Source organism: Diabrotica undecimpunctata, chromosome 3 (assembly GCF_040954645.1).
Source record: "Diabrotica undecimpunctata isolate CICGRU chromosome 3, icDiaUnde3, whole genome shotgun sequence".
In the NCBI taxonomy this organism is placed as follows: domain Eukaryota; kingdom Metazoa; phylum Arthropoda; class Insecta; order Coleoptera; family Chrysomelidae; genus Diabrotica; species Diabrotica undecimpunctata.
In genome coordinates, this window is record NC_092805.1 from 157,099,029 (window position 1) to 157,123,238 (window position 24,210).

Sequence of the window (24,210 nt, forward strand, 5' to 3'; positions counted from 1 at the left end):
ATCAGTTCCAACTTCCCGAGAATTGTTCGTTTCCACAGTCCAATTGTCTAGAGTTTATGTGGGACAGTGGTTTTGATCCCATTCCAATCCCATCCAATCCGATCCCATTCCAAAACTTCTTAAAGGAAATACCATCCAGAGTGATATACGATACTTCTTATTAAAATTATTGAAAGTTAAAATAAACAATTTTTGGAGTTGTAGAATTATTTCCTCTATCAAGATTTTCACCCTTTAATATTTTTTAGGAAAGAAAAGCCTTTCTTTTTATTCAGCAAGAGGATTCTTTTAAACGGCGTCCAAATTCAAATAATTAAACTATTAAGAACCTTCTCGTGTTTTGTTGCCCAGGAAATCTATGTAAGTATTTTCTTGATTACTCTCTTTGTAGTTATCCCTTCCAGTCCCTCCTTTATTCACTTACTTACGACCCAGCTCTCCAACCAAACCAAGAGTGGCCCAGTAATTGCTCAGTCCCCACTTTCATCCCCTTATAAGTGATACCCAATGTGGTAGGCAAATTATTACGTTAAAATATGTACTAACAGAACTTTTTATGTATGGAAGCGAAGGTTTAGGAATTATTATTTTATCCAATGGAAGTGGCTGTAAAGTTAAAAAGATTCAACTGTTCTAATCTACAGTAACATTCTTTATCCTAGAGAGAAATAAAAATAAAGAAAATTTTGAAGATGAATAATTGCTAAATGAAAACATTATTGAAATTTCTAAGTTTAGGATGTTTAAGCTTAACCAGGAAAACAGGGGAGCCGGTTTATTTTACGCGTATTATTGTTGAAAGTAAACTAATTATTTATAAACTTGTCTGCAGGTGGATGTTTTCCAAAGTTGTCTCGTTTTAAAACATGTTTAAAATAGATTAATTCGTCAATACCCTTCCAGTTTAAATCATAATGTTTTTCTATTAATTTTCTAATATCAACTGCTTTTTCTTGATTTACTTGTAAACTATATTTTGGTATTATACCAGGACAAAAACAAAACTTCCACTCTTCAATTGAAAATTACCATGAATTTGTTTTTTCGAAAAAGAATGAAATTAGTAAAAACTTTACGTTATATTTTAATATAAATAATACAGGAACCTCTACAGGAATCACAATTTTGTTTTAATTCTGTTTGTTCTATCTGATTTATTAAACAGCTGATAATTCTGAATATTATTGGAGATATTTAAATTAATAAATGATCCCTACACTTTTGATTGTTTTTCTAAAATTAAGATTTAAGAATAATCATTTATACATTTATTATATCTAATCTTTATTTACATCCCATTTAACTTAAATTTTAATGGGCAAAATTATAGTAAACAAAGACATTCTTAATTTGCTTTACATAATATACAGGGTGTTTAAAAAAAAGGTAACCCCGTCTCTAGGGTAGGTAAAAAACTGAAAAATAATTGGGGTTTGCTTAGTAAAAAATTTTTGTAACGCCATCCGTTTTCATGATACAGGGCGTTGAAGAAAAAAAAAATACGCATTTTTTACGATTTTGCCGAAACTACTGGCAACATTATAATGAAATTTTATACGAATATGTTTTGGAAGTTGATACATCCCACGAATTTGTTTTTATATCTGATTCTCATAGAGGGCGCTAGTTACACGGATCGTACTAAGTATTAGTCAATATAACTTTTTTAAGAGTATAATTATTAATCAAAATTTCAAGTAAACTTAAACATAATTCAATTTTACACGAAAAAGGTACTCTTGGTAAAACTCGATACTGTGTACCGTTTTCGGAATATTTTGATTTGAAAATTATGAAGTAATAATTGATGCTGGTATAAAATAGTTAGTAATTAAACAAAACTCACAAGAAGAAAATTAAATTAATGACTAAGAACATAAAATAAAATTCAATTACAGTAACCCTCCGTTTTAGCGAATACATAAGTCTATTATTTTTTCTAAAGATTCCATTAACCTTCTAAACGGTAGGGGATCAGCTATGATGTCACTAAATTGACGTTGAATTCTTTCTTCTAATTATTGGCGTGAATTTACCTCTGTAGCATAGACTTTTTCCTTAATATACGACCAAACTGCGTAGTCAAAAGGGTTAAAATCGCATGACCGAGGAGGCCAATGATTCGGAGCTTCTGCACCTCTACCAATCCATCGATTCGGAAAATGATTACTCAACCAATTACGACACCTTCTATCAAAGTGTGGTGGAGCTCCACCGTGCATAAAAAATAAAGATCTTCGCTCGTTTAGCGTTAAATCTTCTAATATCTCGAATAAGAAATTGATTAAAAAATCAAGATACATATCACTATTTAAATTTCCAGGTAGAATATGATAACCTATTAATTTGTTACCTAAAGTTGCTGCCCAAACATTAACTTTAAATGAGTGTTGGTAATGTGATACCCTTTTGACTCGTGGATTCTCATCACACCAGTAGTGTGCATTATGGGAGTTAAACATACCTTGTCGCGTAAAGGTGGCCTCGACCGTAAAAAGAATGCATTTTAAAAAATTTGGATTGTGGGCTGTCCTTTGTTGCAATGTTTCACAAAAATCCACTCTAACCGGTAGATCATCTGGCAAGAGCTCTTGGACTTGTCTGTAATGATAAGGATGTAATTGCTGTTCTTTCAGTATCCGCCAAGTACTTGAAGAAGTATTTGTTTGTCTTGCTATATTCCTTACGCTAACTGTTGGATCTTGATCAAGTAAATTTAAAATATTATTTTCTTTATTAATTGTTCTTGTTGTTCTTGGTCTACCAGAATTTATTTTATTTGGTCTCACATTCCCAGTTTCTCGACAACGTCGTTCAACGGCTCTAAATGTTTTTTTACTTGGTAAGTTTCTTCTAGGAAACTTTTCTGCATAACGTGCCACAGCTGCACTAGAACATCCTAAACATTCGCCTAAGGTTAATAACATGTCAGTGTATTCAACATTTGAGTAAATTTTGATTTGATTTTACACATAACAAGGTTTCAAAACTCTAATTATTGTTGATTTATCGTCATAACAATCAATAAATGTCAGATTTCCATGGCACACTTGGAGAAAATAGAGGTATACCTATTAGAACTTTATCATTACTACCAGCATCAATTATTACTTCATAATTTTCAAATCAAAATATTCCGAAAACGGTACACAGTATCGAGTTTTACCGAGAGTACCTTTTCGTGTAAAATTGAATGATGTTTAAGTTTACTTGAAATTTTGATTAATAATTATACTCTTAAAAAAGTTATATTGACTAATACTTAGTACGATCCGTGTAACTAGCGCCTTCTATGAGAATCAGATATAAAAACAAATTCATGGGATGTATCAGCTTCCAAAACATATTCGTATAAAATTTCATTACAATGTTGCCAGTAGTTTCGGCAAAATCGTAAAAAATGCGTAAATTTTTTTTTTCTTCAACGCCCTGTATCTTGAAAACGGATGGCGTTACAAAAATTTTTTACTAAGCAAATCCCAATTATTTTTCAGTTTTTTACCTACCCTAGAGACGGGGTTACCTTTTTTTGAAACAACCTGTATAAATATTGTTATAATTATTTAGCATGAGTCAAATTTTTGTTGTTACCGTCGGGACTTTTCAATATTTTCTATTAGTATTATTACCAAAGTACAAGTATTAACAAATTAATTATCGCATAAAGATATCTATTATAAATTATATTTTGTAGGTGTAGATCTACCAAGGTGAACAGGTGATAGATACAATGCTACAAATATGTACTTTATTAATTATACTGTCATATTAAACAATCAATAATTTACTGAATTTCTGCGTAATAATAGTATCTATAATATACATAGTCACAATAACGGTGCGTTTAAATTTTAAATTAGTTTACCATGAGATTTTTAATTTTAATTTAATTTTGGTTGAATAGTTCTTCGAAAGATGATATTCTAATTGAATTCAATGATTTCTTTGCATTGCATAATTTTTATTTCGGTGTTAAACATCCCCGAACCATCTCAACCTTTTTTAATTTGCCTACAATACCTCGAGTTCTTCTTAATAAATTAATTTTTACTTTTATCATTTGTTGTCATTTCACGTATTTATCTAATAATTTTCAGTTTTGCACGCCCACATGCTTGAAGTTGAGCAACACATTATGAGACAGCGGAAATAACTAACGCATGAGTGGCCGAGTGAATGCGATATAAGGATTAACCTCACTTGGTAGGAGTTACGCAAGGAACTCTCTTGACCTCTATTAGGAAAATCGTTCCTGAGAGCGGATAAAGGATATCCAACGATGCAAAAGTCAATCAGATAAATGAGTATCATCGCTGACTGCTGAGTGAAATCGTCAGAAAGTTACTATGTTGCAACGGAGGCCACAAAGTTAAAAACAGGGGAATGGGTTGGAAAATACTTAACCCATTAATAGCCAAAGGTGCGTCTACGCACCCTTTTCATTTTAATTTTTTTACATACTCCTAAGGTACTTAGTACTCTGACAACTATTCACAAATATTCTAGCATGTTTGTTTTATCTTTAAAACCACATGTACGTGATTTTGGATAAAAAAACTGTTTTATAATTTGTAAAACTAACATTTTTTATCGACTTTTTGACCCAACGAAGATATCATCATCATTATCATCACGTAGCGCTACAACCCTGGGTGGGTCGTGGCTGACTACAACTTTTTTCCAATTTGTTCGGTCTTCCATCAACCTATAACTTATAGGGTCAAATGGAATGTTCATTGTCCGGAGATCTGCTTGGATGTTATCTCTCCATCGCATTCTGGGACGTCCGAGTGGTCTTTTGCATGTGGGAATCTCTTCCCATACCAGTTTTACAAGTCTATCGTTATGCAGTCTGTGCACGTGGCCTGCCCATCTTAGTCGCTGTGATTTAATTTCTTGGACAATATCGGCGTCATTGTAGAGTGCTTTTAATTCGATATTGGTTCTGATCTTATACTGGTTTGTGGTGATGTCATGGCGAGGTCCAAAAATTTTTCTAAGTATTTTTCGTTCAAAGCGTCTGTGCTTTTCTTCGTTTGCATTGGTCATGGTCCACGTTTCGCATCCGTATGTTATTACAGGTCTTCGGTTCAGGTTCAAAATACTAATACGCTTCATTCTAAATTGCATACTTGGATGAAACTTGGCCTGGAATTTTCCAATTTTGATTTAAATATTTAGTGCGTGGCCTTCCCTTTGTAATTACGATTAGTCCAGTCGTAATGCCATTTGACCTTGCATGGCGAACTACCCCAAATTTTATTGTTTTAACCTTTAGGGTAAATTTAAAATCGCGACTGAATTCCGCCGCCACGTTAGCCGTCATCTTGAATTTAAAGCGATTTTGTTTTTGCTCAATATATCCGGCATTTTTGGCTTTTCGACAAAAATGATAAAAACTGAAATTGTTGCAAATGCGTTTCCTGAAATTTCTTTTTTGAAATTTTTTTCGTGCGGTTGATATTTTCCGAGTTAAGGGGAAAATACTGACAAAGCATAACTATTGAATTATCTCGTTTATTATTAACTTAACGACGTGAATGTCCCTAAATAAAAATGGTGAGAATTATGTTTTATACAATTTTGATCTGTTTAATTTTTTTGGTATAACCAATATATAAGGTCGTACGTATGCGGTAAAGGCGCGAGCTTAATACCTTAATACCGAGAATTACTTTTTTAGCGCGATCCTGAGCCAAATCGACGGAAGTACTTTCGAAAATACGCGCCTATGAAAGGCCTGCTTCGGTGACCTATTGAGTTGGCTTTGCGCTGAACGAAGAATGAAATGGTTATTAGCAGGTCTCCAAAAAGGGAAATATATAAGAAAAGAAAGATATATCATCAGAAAAGAATAAAAATTTGCTGGTTAAAAACCGAGTAACAAGATTAAGTGTTTTATGATTGGAATATAACAGTAAAGTGAGATCTAAACTAAATCTCTCATTCCAGCGAAGATTTTTTTGATGTTTCAACTTTCCAAACTTTCAATGACAATTATTTTGCCAAATTTTTGATGAAGTCCCACTATAATGCACTTTCTAAGAGGATAAACTCTGAGTTTATGCCTTCACAGTGTTTTTGGTGGCGATTGAAACATTTATTAGAGTTAAAATATGTGAGAATTTCTTTGTATCCTTTAGAGCGATAAGTTTTTATGGTTTTATTTTCTTGTAATCGGATTCAGTTTATTATTGAATTCAATTAGGTAATAAGTTTTTTTATCCAGTCTTCTTTCATTTTATCGTTTAGTTTTTATGGAACCAGACTGACTGCGATGACTGAGTGAAAATTCTCTTCATTTTTTTGATTAAGTATTAAAAATATAAAAAAAATTTTTGGCCTTTTCGACCAGTACGGTAATGTTATTAGAAATTAAGTAACATGCAGAGATACTTACACTACAGCATAAGAGACACAAATTGTAGGGATTTTATGGTGGAAAAACTAACTACAGCAACACTAGTTTGATATGTCCCTTATATTTGAACGTAAGTATCTCTGTAAAATACTTCATCAGACTGTGGTAAAATCGATGTATTGTTGACTTACTTATTACTCAATACTACAATAACTATGTGACATTAATGTTAAGACATAGGTAACAATTGTGAGTAGAGACTCACATCAGCAACCATTTTGATAATATTTAGATTTAGTTTTACAATATAAACAAAGTTACCTCTTTTGCGCTATTGTTAGCATATTTTGTAGTTACTGCTTCAGACTTCTGATTATTTCTACCATTTCTGTCATCACCGCAAGATTCACAATTTGATGAATCATGATCGTGAGGAGTATTGAACGGATTGTGTTGTGGAATCCTTTGTCGTGTTTGATAGTCGTGAGGAGGAGTGAATGGATTATGTTGTGGGATTCTTTGCCGCGGATAAATATCCTGAGGAGTATTAAAGGGATTATGTTGTGGAATTCTTTGTCGTGTTTGATAATCGTTCCAAGAGTCTGCGTTGGATCCAGAATACGACCGAGGTTCAGCTCCTGGTTGATGATATCTGAAATAAATTGTGAGTGTAGCTTCATTATACACATTTTATATGTTATGGCTTATACAGGGTTAGCCACTCAAAAGAGTCCACCCTGATATTTGACAATATTCGTTTGATTTTTTGAAACAGGTCGATTTTTATTCCAACAGGATCATTTTTTACATCATAATTTTTTTCATATTTACTCTGTTTTTGTGAAAAAGTATCAATTTATTAAAAGTTTTTCACCTTTTAAAAACTAAACGTAATGCCAATGTTTTGCTAGTGTTAATGACTCTATTTGTTTCCGTCACGTCAAAAACTACATTGAAATAAATTTGCAAACAGTTGTTATTTGAATTGTTTTAATTACTTCAAAGCAGTCTATTCTATAGCAAAACTCTTTCAGGATATTTTCTCATTTTTCGAAAATGGAAAGTGTGTAAGCAGAACAGCAACATTATTTAATCCACTTCATCAAGTTGGATTTAACTTGTTTTCTAGAATTTAAACAATATGGAAAAAAAATATGAAAGGCAGAATTTACAGTCATCAGACCAATAATGACATACTCGGCAGAAACACAACCTGATACAGAGAGGACAAAAAGAATGTCAGAAATAGCAGAGATGAAAACTTGATGAGATATGAGGATGAGATGAAAAATTGATGGTAAGACACTATTGTACAGAGCTAGAAGTACGTAGATGCAAGGTGGGGAACATCAAGGACAGGATAAGAAATAGAAGAGTAAAATGGAACGACCATATAAGTCAAATGATAACAAATCGAGTAGTAAAGACAGCAAAAGACGGTTAGACGGAATAGGAAGACGATCAGTAGAAACACCATGAAAATGATGGAACGACAACTTACTGGAGGCACATTGAAAAACAGACACAGTCATGTCAACATAAAAAGAAAAAGAAGAAGTAAAAAATTGTAGCAGGAGTTAAATAGGAATCTTGGAAAACATTTGAAGCAAAATTAGAACGGGACAGCGAAACAAATCATAAATTGTTGTTTAAAAAATTGTTAGTTAGTGATTCTAACTGACAAAATACAAATCTTTGCAAAATGGAAAGATTATTTACGAAGTCTGCTGGATACTGCACAAAATAATCAGGAAAATATAAATTATGAGATAAACGTTAAAAGGAAAATTGGAGATTACATACGAGGAACTGAAACAAGCAACAAGACGACCAAAAACATGGGAAAGTCCTTGGAAATAATAAAATAACATCGGAAATGATAAAAAATACGCGAAAATGCTAAAATTTTGCTATTAGAAATCTTTTGATTTCTATTAGTAAAAAAAACACAGCATTGAAGGAAGGAAGGGCGCTAAAGACTGGCAATTAAATTTAGCAGTGTTGATTTATAGGAAATGAGATAACGGCAACTGTAACAATTACAAGGTATTTACTCTATTTAGGAATTAAATCAAATTTGATGAAATAATACTGGAAAACAAATTGAGAATTATTCTGATAACACTCGTTTGGTAATCCCATAAAATTCTCTTCATCGATTTCTTTTGTATAATTTTTGTCACTAGTTCAAGTATATTTTAGTCTAACATCTATTCTGTACTATATATGAGAGTTTTAGCCAGCTCTATTTTGCTTCGTCAGCTCACTAGTTGTTTTTTTTTTTTTATAAATTATTTTAGTAGATTTTGTGATAATTTTTATTATTCTGTTTTTGTATTTCAGCAGTACTTCATATTCCATGGCACATGCATAAATCAATAAGTTTTTTTTTGTATCTGACTTGTTTCTGACTAGTAAGTGTGTATTGTTTATTCTCTGTTGATACAGACGTTAAACGAAATTAGGCTCGACGATGAAGACATGCAAATGATTCAACAACTATATTGGAATCAAAAAACGGAAATAACGAAATGGAGATAAGGAAAAGCATGATTGTATTCTCTCCCTACTGCTGTTCAACATTTATGAAAAAAAAATATTTCAGCTTGCACAGCAGAACGAAAGAGGCATCAAAGTTAATTGTCTTCCTTTTAATAACTATACGTACGGCCATTATACCGGAAAATATAGAGGAGCTGCAAGATTTGGTGAAATTGGAGAGGAGTACGGGCTTAATATCAAAATAGAAAAACCAAATATACGGTAATCAGCAGAACCATATGGAAGCTCAGTTGAATATAAATAATAGAGCTATTGGAAAGATTGAAAGATTTAAATACTTTGGAGCTACATTAAATAGCAAGTAGAACTGTGACCTGGAAGTGAAGATAAGAGTAGCAATGGCTAGAAAAACCTTCCTTAAATTTGATAAATACTTCCTTGTATATATGAAAGTGAGACCTGTCACGTAAAAATCTACGAATTGTGTGGAAGCTCTCGAAGTGTGGTGTCTCAGAAGGTTGCTTAGAATTCAATGAGTGGACCATGTAACAAATGATGAAGTCCTAACAATGAATAATGTCCAAAGAGAATTGCTGGATCTCGTTAAGCAGCGAAAACTTTCTTACTTGGGTCATATTCTATTAAATAAAAAATATAATCATCTGAATGTCATCTTGTTGGGCAGAGTTGAAGGTCGACCAGGCCCTAGGCGAAAGCAAAATTCATAGTTCAGAGACATAAGAAACTAGTGCAGCATACCAGTACAAAAAGAGAAATCAAGCGATTTCTACCTAGCGAAACCGAATTTAAGTTGTGCATAGAGCAGTGGCTATACCGTTCTGAGGAGACCTAAAGAGGTCGAAATACGTATAAGCGGCTGTCGCTGCCCTGTATCAAAACAAAAATCTAATACCGTCATTATGATGTATACCAGTACAATAATAAAAAGAGTAGAAGAAGGATCTCTGTACATTCGACAACCACCATGAACGCCTACACGCTGCTTAGCGTACGGAACCCAAAAGAAGAAGTATATTTTATCTAATATCAGACGTTATTTTATAACTTGTAAGAAGTTTATAATTATTTCATGAATCTCAATTTATAACTTATAATAATAGCTACAAATTTTATAAAAGTGATATAAGCTTGAATGCTCGAATAAGTGAATTTTAATCAATAAAAGGCAGATATCGAGCACAGTTTTGTTATTAAATGTTGCCCAAGTACTTTCACACATCACGACATAAGGACCAACAGTTTAAATTTTTTTTTTAAAATGACGAAGCTACATATTGATATGCACCAGGAGAGAGAATGTTGAGAATAATTCTCTCTCCTGATGCCAACTAATATGTAGCTTCGTCATTTTTAAAAAAATTTAAACTGTTTGTCCTTATGTCGTGTTGTGTTAATGTATAATTTTTTATTGTTTATGACATTCTGAATATATTGTTGGATAGGCCAAATTTAACGAAATGCCGCTGGAGATGCTCTAGGAGCGAATTACTTGGGCAAGATTTATTTATAAACTGTGCTCGATATCTGCCTTTTATTGATTAAAAAATAAATTTTATTGTCTTTAATTTACATTTAATGTACACCTTACGTTCTGTCAAAAACAAAGGAGATTAATGGAAGATCTGGTCAATTGGCTATACCATGAAAATGAAAGAAAAAAAAGTGGAAGATGGTGAAGTGATCTCACGCATTTGACATACTCGTATAATAATTTTCACCACACTTATAGACGACAAAGGATTTGTATAGTTGCGATGGAAATGAAAAATCTCAGCTGGAAGGATTCAAACCAACTGTGAATTATAATCAACTCAAGATAGAAATAACGATCCTACATTTAGCGATTTTCAAAAATTTTTATTTTGAGTTTTGTCAATTGGAAGTTTCTATTAAGTTAAAGAATCTTCTTCTTCTTCTTCTTCTTTTTATATAGACATGGCTCTGTCTGTTTTTCAATGTGCCTCCAGTAAGTTGTCGCACCATCGTTTTCGTGGTCTTCCTACTTATCGTCCTCCTACTGGAGAACCGTCTCATGCCTTCTTTACTGCTCTATTTGTTGTCATTCGGCTTCTATGATCGTTCCATTCTACTCTTCTATTTCTTAACCAGTTTTTGATGTTCTCCACCTTGCATCTACGTCGTGTATCTGTACTTCTAGCTCTGTCTCATAGTGTCTTACCATCAATTTTTCTAAGTGTTTTCATCTCTGCTGTTTCTAACATCCTTTTTGTCCTCTCTGTGTCAGGTCTTGTTTCTGCCGCGTATGTCATTATTGGTCTGATGACTGTTTTGTAAATTCTGCCTTTCGTTTCTTTCTGGGTATTTTTATTTCTCCATATTGTTTCATTAAGGCAGCCTGTGGCTATGTTTGCTCTATTCACTTGATCTTCCACTTCAGTTTCGAGCTTTCCGTAACTAGATAATGTGATGCCTAGATATTTAAACTCCTTCACTTGTTCTATTATCTGACCTTCCAGCTCCAATTTACATCTTAGTAAATTTACAAATTTACTATGTTAAAGAATGAATCATATAAACTATTATGATAAACTATTAATTGGTGATGCGGTAAATTTTATTTATTACTGCTTAAATATCTTTCCGCTTTGATGATCTTTCCGGATGTAAATCGTCTGGAAATATTTCAACGTAACTATTACACATATTTATTTTAGTAATTTTTGGAATTATCGTTATAAGAAGAGTATTATGACCACCAAACTGCCACTTTTTGTGGTAAATTTACGTAATGAGTAGGTACTTACCCATCATGATTATGATGTGGTGGGCCATAACCCTCTTGGTTGTGATAAGATTCTACTCCTGTATGATAGTAAGATTCGTGTGTGTCCGTATTCCTTTTATGGTGGGCACCTGAAAAATAAAGAAAATATAAAATGTATTTAATAGAAATTATTTAATATATTAAGCTATTATTTTTTCAATGCTCCCCAATCAAATTCATATTAACGTTAACACTTTTCAATCCACATGGAAAATGAAATTGCTGTAGTTGGCTGTATACCATCAATTACAAAAGTTTATTTAAAATCCTTTATAAAAGGTATATAATTATTTAAAATACCTTTCGAGTTACATCACGGAACGTTTTTGGACTAAAAAGCCCATCATCAGTGTTTTATTACTCGGTGCACATGAGTTAAACCACTAAACATTTGGATAAAAACCCTTTAAATGCTACAAAATTTAATGTCTTACATTTTATTTAAAATTTCTTGTGATGTTTGAGTATTTTTTAGATAACCTACAAGGCAACCTAAGACTCCCACTAGGGGTTGCTGCTGGCCCTAAGAGGATGTCTAAATGGGTTGTAGCCTGCTAGACATCTTCTTGATGTTACGAGTAGTGCGTGCTACAAAGTCAAAGTCCTCTGTATAAGAATACATCAGGCGAATATATTTAATAATAAAATATATTAAAATCTCTGAGCAAATTTTTATTTTTTAAAATCACAAGGCATTCGTAATACTATTTTGATCTTTGACATAATTGGCATCAAAAGCTTGCAATGATTGTTTAACATTATATATGAATATAATAAATACATAGTAATTAGTCACATGTTTTAAACCTTAAAAAGAAATGTCAATTAGAATTGTTACTCACTACATTATTAATTCTGACTTTCCAAATGTATTAAAGATAGTCTTAAATACATTTATATTACAACCACATCCCTTTTAACGTCATATGAAGTCGATCATGTGAGGTCATTTTAAAATATTGTATATTAATAGTATTTTGGTTACCGTATCTTAAAATGTTCATTAAAAGATTTTATTTTAAATAAATATTCCCATTTTGTTTAATATGTACACACCAATTAAATAATATATGGGAAATATTGGAAAAAATAGAAAAAAATAGGTGGAAGTGTATTAATGGGTTTAATGTCTCAGATATTTGAGATATTAGGCGAAGAAATGAAGCACTAGAAAACACTAAGCCTACCAGTTTTCCGCAGCAAAATGAATCGTTGTGCAACTGTTTGCATTCGATTCGGGAAAGTGTCAGGAAAGTTTGTATACAAAATTCATGGTGTTAAAATAAAAATTGCTTTTTGTGCATAAGGAAAATGCATTTCCAAAGTACATACAAAATGAAAAATTTGCAATTTAGAAAATATCGAAAGGAATGAGTTAAATTTTGTTACTGGCGTGTTTTCGAGATCGCTGAACACGAATATGATAATGACGATGGTTTTTGAGCTACCTGGTGGCCGTGGTGCCCTGTGTGGACCTCATTTCGTGGAATCTTGTTATTTTTGTTCGAAATCAGTTAAAAGTCATTACTCAGGGGTTTTCAAGTTCACTAAATACGAATATTATAACTCCGTCATAATATTCTGTCAACGTTAACCCCCCACGCCAACCTTCATCCAAACCACGTCACCATAGACGATATAAATAAACCGCCTGTTGTTCACAGTAGCAGTAGTGCATTGATTAGTGATCAGTGTCGTAGTGTCTGGGAGCTTGGGAGACTGAGACCTCGGAAGCCCTGAAGAAGACATCAGAGAAGATGTCGAAAGCTCAGCGCAGTGACAATCGACGCGGTTTAACCCGGAAACCTGTTGAGTTTAATATTAATTCTTGTATAGTATTAATCTTAGCTCTAAGTTTAAATCTGCTTAAATTAAGTTTCTCAGGGTTACTTTACTGCATAAAGTTTACCTTTAATTCGTGGTTTCTAGTATTTTTTTTGTTGCTTGCTTTCTTCAGGATAGACAAGGAGAATAAAAAATATAATCAACACAAATTTTATAAAATTTCAAATACCATTTATTTATTATACCATATAAAACATATAAAGACCGTGTATAATTTCTTATCTAATCTTCAAACAAAAGAAACTTTAATTTAGTTATCTCCTTTTTAACCAAATCTATTTAATTTATTGTGAGAATTCATAAAAGAAAACATATTTTAATTGTCTGAATTATCTTATTTTAATTTTACTTTCAAACTAATTTTATTTTTACCTGTGAAACTCTACTCTTTATATCAATTAATTTAAAATTCTAAGAATTTATGGATAAAGAATTTGTGCCCCAATAACTGCCACTTGATATGGGGTTCAAAACATATATAGTACAAAAACTACTCTTATGTCACAAATAATTTGACTGACTTTCAATGTAATCTCCGCGATGTTTTCCGACGTAGGAGAATCAGGACACCTAGTGATTCTCCTGATTGTGTTCGCACAAAGCTATCCAAATTCTCCAACACGTGTTTCTCTGCTTCCTTTTTCCATAACTGTTACAAAAAAACAAAACTCGTTCAGATTCTCTCCACAAATCAAATCTTCGACTCGTTTCAAAATAACAATGGCACTCTTTCAGCCCAAAAGCTTTTTTTCGCCCCGACTGGGTGTCTCGTGCAAATCTTATATAATTTTTCTTTTCTTTACTTACAGAATTTGGAATCTCTTCGGACACAAGGAGTTTGAAATTCTCGACTTGGTCTCGGTTCGTATTCCACTATTCTGAAATCATCAACTTAATTCACAAAACAACTCAACTTGGACTTATCTTTTAACACGTGGGAGATAGCTTGGGGCTGAATATAAACCCAAATAAAACAAAAGTAATGGCCATTACACGTGCACCAACTGCCGACATTAATATTCGTATCCACAACAAATAGATAGAACCCGTACAAAAATTCCAGTATCTTGGTTGCTGGATAACAAACGATCTTGACTACGAAGTTGAAATATGTGCTCGTATAGAGTATGCTAGGTCTGCTTTTCAAAGAATGGAAAATTCTTAATAAACTCTACCTTATCGTTAGATATCCGATAACAATTTGTAAAAACATTCGTTTATTCGATATTGCTATACGGAGTGGAAACATGGACTCTCGGAATCACAAGTATGAGACGTGTAGAAGCCTTTGAGATGTTGATTTTCGAAGGATGCTGAAAATCTCTTGGACAGAGCACGTGACCAATAACGAGGTGCTGAGAAGAATGGAAATTAAGAGAGAACTCCTAAATATTGTAAAAACCAGAAAAACGAGTTATCTAGGACATATTTACAAAGGAAAAAAATACAACTTTCTACGACTGATAATAGAAGGGAAAGTGGAAGGAAGAAGAGGTCCAGGAAGAAGCAAATGCTCCTGGCTAAAAAATGTAAGAGACTGGACAGGCATGGACACACATTCGATACTAAGAACAGCTCAAGATAGAGAGCAATTTGCTGTAGTTATTGCTTCTCTCCTTCCCTCGTGTCCCATAGCCAATCATACTCACTCATTCCTCCTATCTATTTTTCGAAAATCCCTACTTTAATTGTTAAGAAATCAAGCGTATTGTACCCACTTGGTCTTTTCCTAAATTTATAGAAGATAATCTGAATAAACATTTGTTTTGTTTTTACAGGCAAATCCGTATTTATAAAAACAACATCTGGTTCGTAACATTACCTTCGAAGAAAATAATACAAAAAGGCATTGTCTATAAAACATTAATTTGAAATTCTTATCTGATACAAAACCAAAACGTTTTGTTTATTAATCCTAAATTTCTAAGATATTTTACTTAAAAGCCTGTGTATAATTATTTTTAAGATTTTATACAGTATTTTGTAACTTTCTAAATAACCCGAAATGTTTTTCTATATTAATTGTTCTTAGAAATTAAATTACTATAAAAGTTCACTTTTCTGCGAAACCACTCCTAAATTTTAAATCATTATATTTACAAATTTTTAACCTATTCTTCGTTCACAAATTGTTAAGAGCACGAAATATGCCTCAAACTCATAAAACGGTAGTAAATCATAGGCGTTCCTAAGGTGTTTATTTACTAAATATTAATAAAATGTTTTAATACTGTTATATATAATATTGATAATATTTTAATACCAATATATTTAGCAAAAAAAGAATTAAAACTTTCACGACTAATGTTGGTTATTATATTATATTAATAAAAATAAGAATTTAACCATTAACAATTTTGTAAATAAGAATACCTTATCTCTTTGGATATTTCAATACTAATCTTCGCGTTTAATCACTTTACTAGAAAACCTGGAATTCATATCCGAAGGTACTATTCGTTGCAAGATAATTAAGATGGAATTCCCCAGATTTTTAATAATATAATTATATTCGAAACTTAACTTGAAAGGGTGAAGTTATTACGAACGAAAACAATTTTTTTGTTTAGTACGTTTTTGATCGCATGTAAGTTACGGCTCGTCGGTGTTTCCGCGTCTACTTCAGTAATTAGCGTCTCGAATATTTATTTTGCGAATTATATGAAGTGCGTGAGTGATTTTTTATTCCATATACCTACGAACATATACGTACCTTTCGCTCGTGCTCGTTTTGTTGGATTGTTTGTGATGGCTTCATCATCAAGTTTTACACCGGTACTGTCGCGTACAGTCAGTAAGTCTGTCTATTCACCAAGAGAGAAGACTATTGTCCTGAATGTTCACGATGTTCTGGTTTCTCAGAATCCCATAAACACTGTTCGCAACATAGTCGAAAGTTGTGCCAACATGACTGGCGTAGGAGAGTCAACTTTATATAGGTTCCTATCAGAAAGAAAAAAACACGGTATAGCTAACCCAAACACAAACGAACACTTAAAGAGAGGGAAAAAGCCTATTGAAATTGATGAATGTGCCAAAAATGGTATTCGAAGGAAAATTCATGGATTTTTTTTCAAAAAAGAAATACCAAACCTAAACAAAATTTTACAAGAAGTTAGAGACGACCCGGATTTGCCTCATATCGGACGAACTAAATTGTGGCAAGTTTTAAAAGAATTAAATTTCCGGTGGGAGAAATCAGACCGACAATCACTTTTGATTGACCGGGAGGAGAAGATTATGTTGGAGAAGAAATTATGTAAGATTCATACGAAAATTCCGGGCTGAAGAAAGGCCCATCTTCTACCAGGATGAAACGTGGGTAAACTCAGGTCATACTCTAAAAAAAATTTGGTCAGATAAAAATATATTAAGCTCCAGGCAAGCCTTTATGGAAGGTTGGTCTACTGGTATCTCCCCACCTTCTGGTAAAGGCAGTAGATTAATAATTTCTCACATTGGCAGCGAAAAAGGATTTGTTAAGCATGGTTTGTTGGAATTTCATTCCAAAAGCACAAAAAACTATCACGAGGAGATGACAGCTGATTCGAAGAGTATTTTGAGCAAATGATTGAACACATACCACCAAATTCAATTATAGTATTCGATAATGCACCTTATCATGCACGACTAGTAGAAAGACTTCTAACGAATGCGTGGAAGAAACAGGATATTCTTGACTGGCTGCGGAATAAGTATCTGCCTTACGAAGATGGAATGGTAAAAGCAGAACTTTTAAAAATTGCCCGGCAACACAAATCTAAGTTCAAGAAATACGTAGTTGACAAAATGGCGGAAAGGCGAAACATCACAGTCTTTAGACTTCCACCCTACCACTGCGAAATAAATCCAATTGAACTCATTTGGGCACAAATGAAAAGTTATGTGCCTAGAAAAAATACGTGATATAAAATACAAGTTGTACGTGAATTGTTATACGAGTCTTTATAACATATTACAAAACAAAACTGGAAAGATGCAGTAAGACATGTAATAGAAGAAGAACAAAAAATGTGGGATCTTGATAACATAATTGATGCGACCGTAGAGATTATTAACCTCATTATTAACCCTCAAGACGACTCGGATTCCGAAGTTAATCCTATTTATTTTGAAATTGAATAGTTTTCTAATCGTAATTATCTAAGGTAAGTAATAGTAGTTGTAATCGTAAGGTATTAAAGGGGAAAGGCGCAAAATGTCGCCTGTCAAAATGTTCAATGTGTTTTAAATGTATCCATTTTTTTTTCAAATCCTGAGAAAACTAAAAAGCATTTTTGAAAAATTTAAAAGCAGAATGAAATATTTTTTAGAATAAATAAAAAGTTTCTTTTGCATGCAATATTTTCAATTAAAAATTATACTATATTTTCTCTTTTATTTTCACCCCTGTTACATAACATATTAAAATAAACACTGTAGAAGTTTTCAGGGACTTTCTGCCCTGAGTAATAATGTAATCTTTCATTCTGCGTTTAAATTTTTCAAAAATATTTATTAGTTTTCTCCGGATTCTAAAATAATGGATACATTTAAAACACATTGGAAATTTTGCCAGGCGACATTTGGCGCATTTTTTCTTAATTAAATAAATGTATCTTTTACAAATGGCAAGAAACTTTTTATTTTTGAATAAAATAAATAAGTTTTATTAAAAACTACAATTTACATAAGTACAATTTAAAAAATATATTTATTTAGTTCAAATAAATGTTTTAATCATATACTCTACGACACTGGTCGTTCATCTCTAACCATTCACAATACCCCCGTAATAGGATTATAAGGTATTGTATTCCTTCAGATATAAGGTGGGTTAGTCGAAAACGTCTTAAACCGTCAGTTTTAGGTTGGTTTTTACTATTATATCGTATTACCTATCCTCTCTGTATTTCAGTTTTCTAATTAGGGTTAAACTTGTAGTGAGCTATCAACAAATTGTGAACCGGGTATATACAGGGTTCTGAAAATTTTTGTTCTCGTTGTATTTTACATACAAATATTTATTTTATTTTTGACCTATTTGAGAAGTACTGAAAAGTACTGGGTTTTTTAGAACCACATGGTTTTTCAGACACAACCATCATCTTTGGAGGACCAGAATTTTCTCTCGAGTTTTATTTATTCTCATAGACGATAGGTACCAGTTTTTAGGGACCAGAAACTCGTCTTGCACTCTCTTTCGTTTGTTACATAACGTACACTGCTAGTACGCCATGTATCCGGTGGTTACGCGACACATTGTACCTTCGAGAACGTGGGAGTGTATGTACTGGCAGAGCTGAGTTCTATTAAGAACCCCTAACTCACTCGTTTGGGAGATTATAAAGTTTAAATAGTTACGGTACGTTAGGTACCAACGTAGTGGTTAAGTGTATCATCATAATATTGACCTTCTCTACTCGAGAGATGACCGTTACGTATAATATTAGTAACATTAAAACAATGTATTATGGCACGTGATAATAAAGCCAACCATTCCACGTGAAACGTATTGAGACAAGAATTTAATAATTATTTGAAAAAAAAAAATATTACATAAGTATTTACACCTGTAAAGTTATAAAAAATCGTGAGTAAAAAAGTATCGTGAATTTTAAAAGTAATTAAGCGATTTATTTAATTAAATTTATAACGAAGGTTTTTGTTATCTTATAAATAAACATTATATAAACAAACCTAACGGAGTTTTCATTTTGTTTGGAATTCCCAAGTAATAAATTGTTCTTAACATATTTATTTCTATTTATTTTTTACTATTTATAAACAGCACAAAAAATTCCCTAATGATTTCTTTTATGCATCTCATAATTGCTACAATGTTTATTTTTTATTGCTTTTTTTCTATGGTTTTTTTATACAATATTGATTAGAAAGGGTAAAATACAATTATATAAATATATGTAGGGTAAGTCCGGGAGAGATGGGCCATCGGTATAGACAGGCCATTCGTCATATTGCAGATCCTCTGTTTATTGTGCAGTGCGACAACGTTGATTTATAACATTTAGTAATTAGTCAACGGCAGACCCTGTGAACGTGGTCATTGCGACGTGTATGCATAAACAACGGATATTTTTTTACTTAATTATATGTTGTTGGTGAAATTTTTCCTTGGTGAATTTTCAAGTTGTGTAAGTTTTGACAAAAGGTAAGTTTTTTTTTATTATTTATGTATTCAACTGTTATATTGAGATTAAACAACTGAACCTAACCTAAAATACCCTTATAAAATTTAAACTGTGTGTTCGATGGCGTGGCCCGTCTCTACCGAACCTTTGGGATAGACGGGCCACAGTGTATCGGTATAGATGGGCTAATAATAAGTATTGGGTTTGTATTATTCAACAATTTTTTTTTAATAATAAGTATTATTAATTAATTTCTATATTCTTACAGGTTACAATATACCTTCATATTATAAGCGGAAATCTAGTATTGAAAGAGGTAAATGGAGGGAAGAAGCACTACAAAATGCGGTTGCAGCTATCAGAGTAAATCGCATGGGACTAAATCGAGCTGCATTAGCTTATGGCATACCTCGAAGTAGCATACAGAGAAGAATGAAAAATAATGATCTAAAAAAACACAATCGTCTTGGACCTTCTACAACTCTTGGGGATGAGATCGAGATGAAATTAGTGCTGCATATTAAGAAATTGCAAAAGTATGGTTTTGCACCCACTCGTGACCATGTACGAACTGTGGTGTTTGAGTTAGCAGAAAAATTTAATGTAAGCCACAAATTCAATAGAAACAACAATAAAGCTGGTTTTGACTGGTTGCAGTCTTTTTTACGGCGCCATCCAGACATATCAGTGCGAAAAGGTGAAGGAGTTTCTTTGGACAGGGCAAAAGGATTAAACCACGAAGTAGTTAAACAGTACTTCGATCTGCTGCTAAGTATTTTAACCAATAGTCAACTAATAAATAAGCCGGGGCATATTTTCAACGTAGACGAGACAGGTTTGCAGTTAAATAACAGGCCTGGACATGTACCCGCGTCTAAAGGATCCAAGAACGTCCCTGTTATTACATCAGGAGAGAAAGGAGAAACGATTTCTGTGATAAGCTGCTGCAATGCTGATGGCATATTTTTACCTCCGTATTCTATTTTTAAAGGAAAAAATAGAAAAGAAGAATACGCGGATGGAATGCCACCTGGAGCAATGTTTGTAATGTCCGAAAAATCGGCCTACGTAAATGCAGATATTTTTTTACATTGGCTAAAAAATCTATTTATTCCTCGAAAGCCTCAAGGCAAAGTTTTGCTGATATTAAATGGACATACGTCCCATACAGCAGCAGTGGAAGTATTAGAATGCGCCGAAAACAACGAAATTATAATGTTGTGCTTACCCAGTCATACCACGCATTTTCTGCCGCCGTTGGACCGAGCTTTTTTCAAATCTTTAAAGGCTAATTTTTACTCGAGATGTCAAAACTATATCAGAAATAACCCAACAAGAAAAATTACACGTTACCAGTTTGGTGAGTTGTTAGGAAATGCGTGGAAAATCTCAACAACGGTGAAAAATGGAACATCTGGACTTGTTGCCACAGGAATTGTACCGTTTGATCCCAAAAAATTCCAGAGCACGCTTTTTTGTCCACAAATGAGAGCTCCTCAGCTATAGTAGAAGAACAAAGTAATACAGAAATAGATTTAAATATTTTAGATGAACCAGGTCCTTCACTTGCAGGCATTACTCTAGTCGTTGATGAAGAAACTGCAGCTGGTACGTCTAATGTTGAAGACTCAAGTGTAACACCTGGAAAAGTATTGGACACGTTATCGCCTGTACTTAAAATTGATGCTGCAAAAAAGACTGTAAGGGGCCGAGCAAGAAGAGTGGCGGAAATTCTTAATTCTGCAGACAAAATTCAAGAAAAGAAGATAAAGAAACAAAAATCAAAAAAGAAGACAGTTCCAAAGCAGCAAAACAAAGGGCGTCAATATAAAAAGTATGAGTTAGATTCGTCTGATGATGATATGAATGCAGATGTGCCAGTTTTAGATGACAGCGAAGACGAAGACGAATTTAATGAAAATGAGTGCATTGGTTGTGGTGAAGATTACAGCAAAACATCCAGAAAAGATGACTAGGTTCAATGTTTGATTTGCAAACACTGGTGCCATGACAACTGTACAAAATTTGAAAATGTTTGTGATTCATGTGGAAAAATTGCTAGTAAAAAGAAATAGGTTAACATCATTATTTTATGTGTTTCAAATTAGCCCAACTCTACCAATAGGAATGGCCCATCTGTACCTACGTATTGGTATAGATGGGTCAATAAGAAGTATTTATGTTAATTTCTATAACTTTTATATTCCTCAAGTTACATGTTTTTTATTTTGCATAATAGATATATAAACTATAATAAGTATTCTTTTCCAAAAATCGTATCATACTCTAGTCAATTTTTCAAGTAATCAAAGTGAAAAAAAAAGTGGCCCGTCTTTCCCGGACTTACCCTACAAATAATGTCGAATTTGGTTGAGAAAGTGGTATTTTTTTGGTTTTCCTATCTATTACTTTATTAGGTTCATAGTCCGAGAAAAAATAATAATACTGTTATGCGAAGCCCTTGCTACGCCCCTGATCGAATATACTACGCGAATATTCAATCCACAGCTGTTCTAAGGCCGTCGAGAAAATTCTACTGGGTTATGAGAGCGTTCCAAACAGCGAGACAAAGCATATATAAAAGAAAATAGAATCTAAATAAGTTAATCCAAATAAATTTGTACGGTTAAATAAATAAATGTTATAAATTAATCGTGTTTTAGTGTTAGTGCTAGAGGCCTTTAAATAAATTAAAATAAACATTACAATCCTAACAGACTAGAAAGGTGCCGTATTGTTACTCGGCATGTAGCCATAGCAAGATTTAGTTCGTAGGATTCGATAAACGACCAAAACAACCAAACCATGGGCGAATATATTTACAAATATCTAGAAGTAAAACGGTGAAAAAGTAGAAAATTAACCATACAAAAATTAAACTGAGTTAAGCATAGAGTTTATACGAACGTTACAACAGTTACATCGTTCATATATCTACTTTGCAATATATACAATAGAAAAAACAGCGCTACTGCGACACCTAGGAGGCAGAGTACGTACAGAGGACTAATTTAACCTTCCGCCTGTAATGTGAACTCTTGTAACATAGTTGGTATCATCGACTTTTTAAAAAATTAATATCTTTGGTTGTGATTTTCTGTTAATATTTTAATGTGGCTAAATATCTAATATAACTATATTTAAATAAATATATATCAATTCATGTAAGGTTGTATGCTCGAATAAATGAACTTTGATAAAATGAAAGGCAGATATCGAGCACAGTTTTATTAATTAAATCTTGACCAAGTACTTTCGCTTCCTAGAGCATCCTCAGGGGCATTTCGTCAATTTTGGGCTATCCAACAATCGCAGAATGTCATAAACATAAAATTAAATTTCTCTCTCCTGTTGCCGAGCAGAATATAGCTTCGACTATTTTTTAAATAATTTTAAACTGTTTGTCCTTGTTTAGTGTAGTGTTCTGTACAATTTTATGTTTAATTTCATGTTTATGACATTCTGCGATTGTTGGATAACCCAAAATTGACGAAATGCCCCTGGGGATGCTATAGGAATCGAAAGTACTTGGGCAAGATTTAATTAATAAAACTGTGCTCGATATCTGTTTTTCATTTTATCAAAGTTTAAATATATATCAAGCTTCTTAGTCCTGACCCGCTGACTTTCCCATTCTTCCAGCGCTCTTCTCATAATATGATCCCCATATATATTAAATCACTGTGGTGATAGTATACACCCTTGTCTAATACCTTCTGGATTCTAAATGGAATTCGTTTGAGATTGTGTCAAGCACTTTAACTGTTCCAGTAGTGTGTTCGTATAGTTCAACTATAAGCGAAATTACGTATTGTGGTGTGCCTATTTCTTTTATTATCTTCCAAAGAAATGTATAGTGAAATATTGAATTCCCTAGATTTTTCTATTATTTGTCTTATGTTCAGAAGATGTTCTTAAGTACCTACCTCTACCTTTGGTAAATCCAGTTTGCTTTTAGGGTATTTGTAGGAAAGTTTTCAGTCTCTCATTGATTATGTATAACATTATCTTTTTGGCATGTGAGATAAGGTAGATAGTTCTATAATTGTCGTCTTAAACATAGACAAAGGTTGTTAAAAGACTATGTAAAAGACGGTACTGCTCACGATTTCCAGATGCGTTAGAACATTGTGTAAGCTCAGCAGTCTATGCATTATCATTTCTGTCACATGCGTTCGTTATTCCTCTTTCTTTCTAACTGACAAACATTCAGTTCTCTACATCATAGCTGGTCTTATGGTAGTTTTATAAAAATTTTCTTCCATTTTCACTGTAGTCCTATTATCACAAACGACACCACTTGCTTCCTACCACTTCATTCATCCCATTTTAACTGTATTACATGGATCTTCATATATTTCCTCATTACTTTGTAATAATGATCCTAAATACTTAAAACTCTTATTTTTCACAATTATTTCACCAAAGTTATTTTATTTGTAGTAACTCCATCAGTAGTTTTCTGTAAAATTTTTCATTCAATAAACTATCCAAGGACTTTTTATATCGCTTTTGACATCTTTTTTGTGAACTAGCATTTTATTATTTTTATCTCTGATTCATCT

At 32.8% G+C, this 24,210-nt stretch overlaps 1 protein-coding gene across 3 annotated transcripts in view; it reads right to left on the minus strand.

The window, feature by feature from the left end:
• Pvf1 (PDGF- and VEGF-related factor 1) overlaps positions 1–24,210 on the minus strand; it is a 56,029-nt gene that overhangs the window by 18,888 nt on the left and 12,931 nt on the right. For all 3 annotated transcript variants that reach the window (XM_072527276.1, XM_072527275.1, XM_072527274.1), the window contains exons 2-3: positions 11,650–11,758; positions 6,683–7,013 (exon numbers count right to left, since the gene is read on the minus strand). In XM_072527276.1, coding sequence (XP_072383377.1) covers positions 6,683–7,013; positions 11,650–11,758 — 440 coding nt within the window. The remainder of the gene's footprint in view (positions 1–6,682; positions 7,014–11,649; positions 11,759–24,210) is intronic.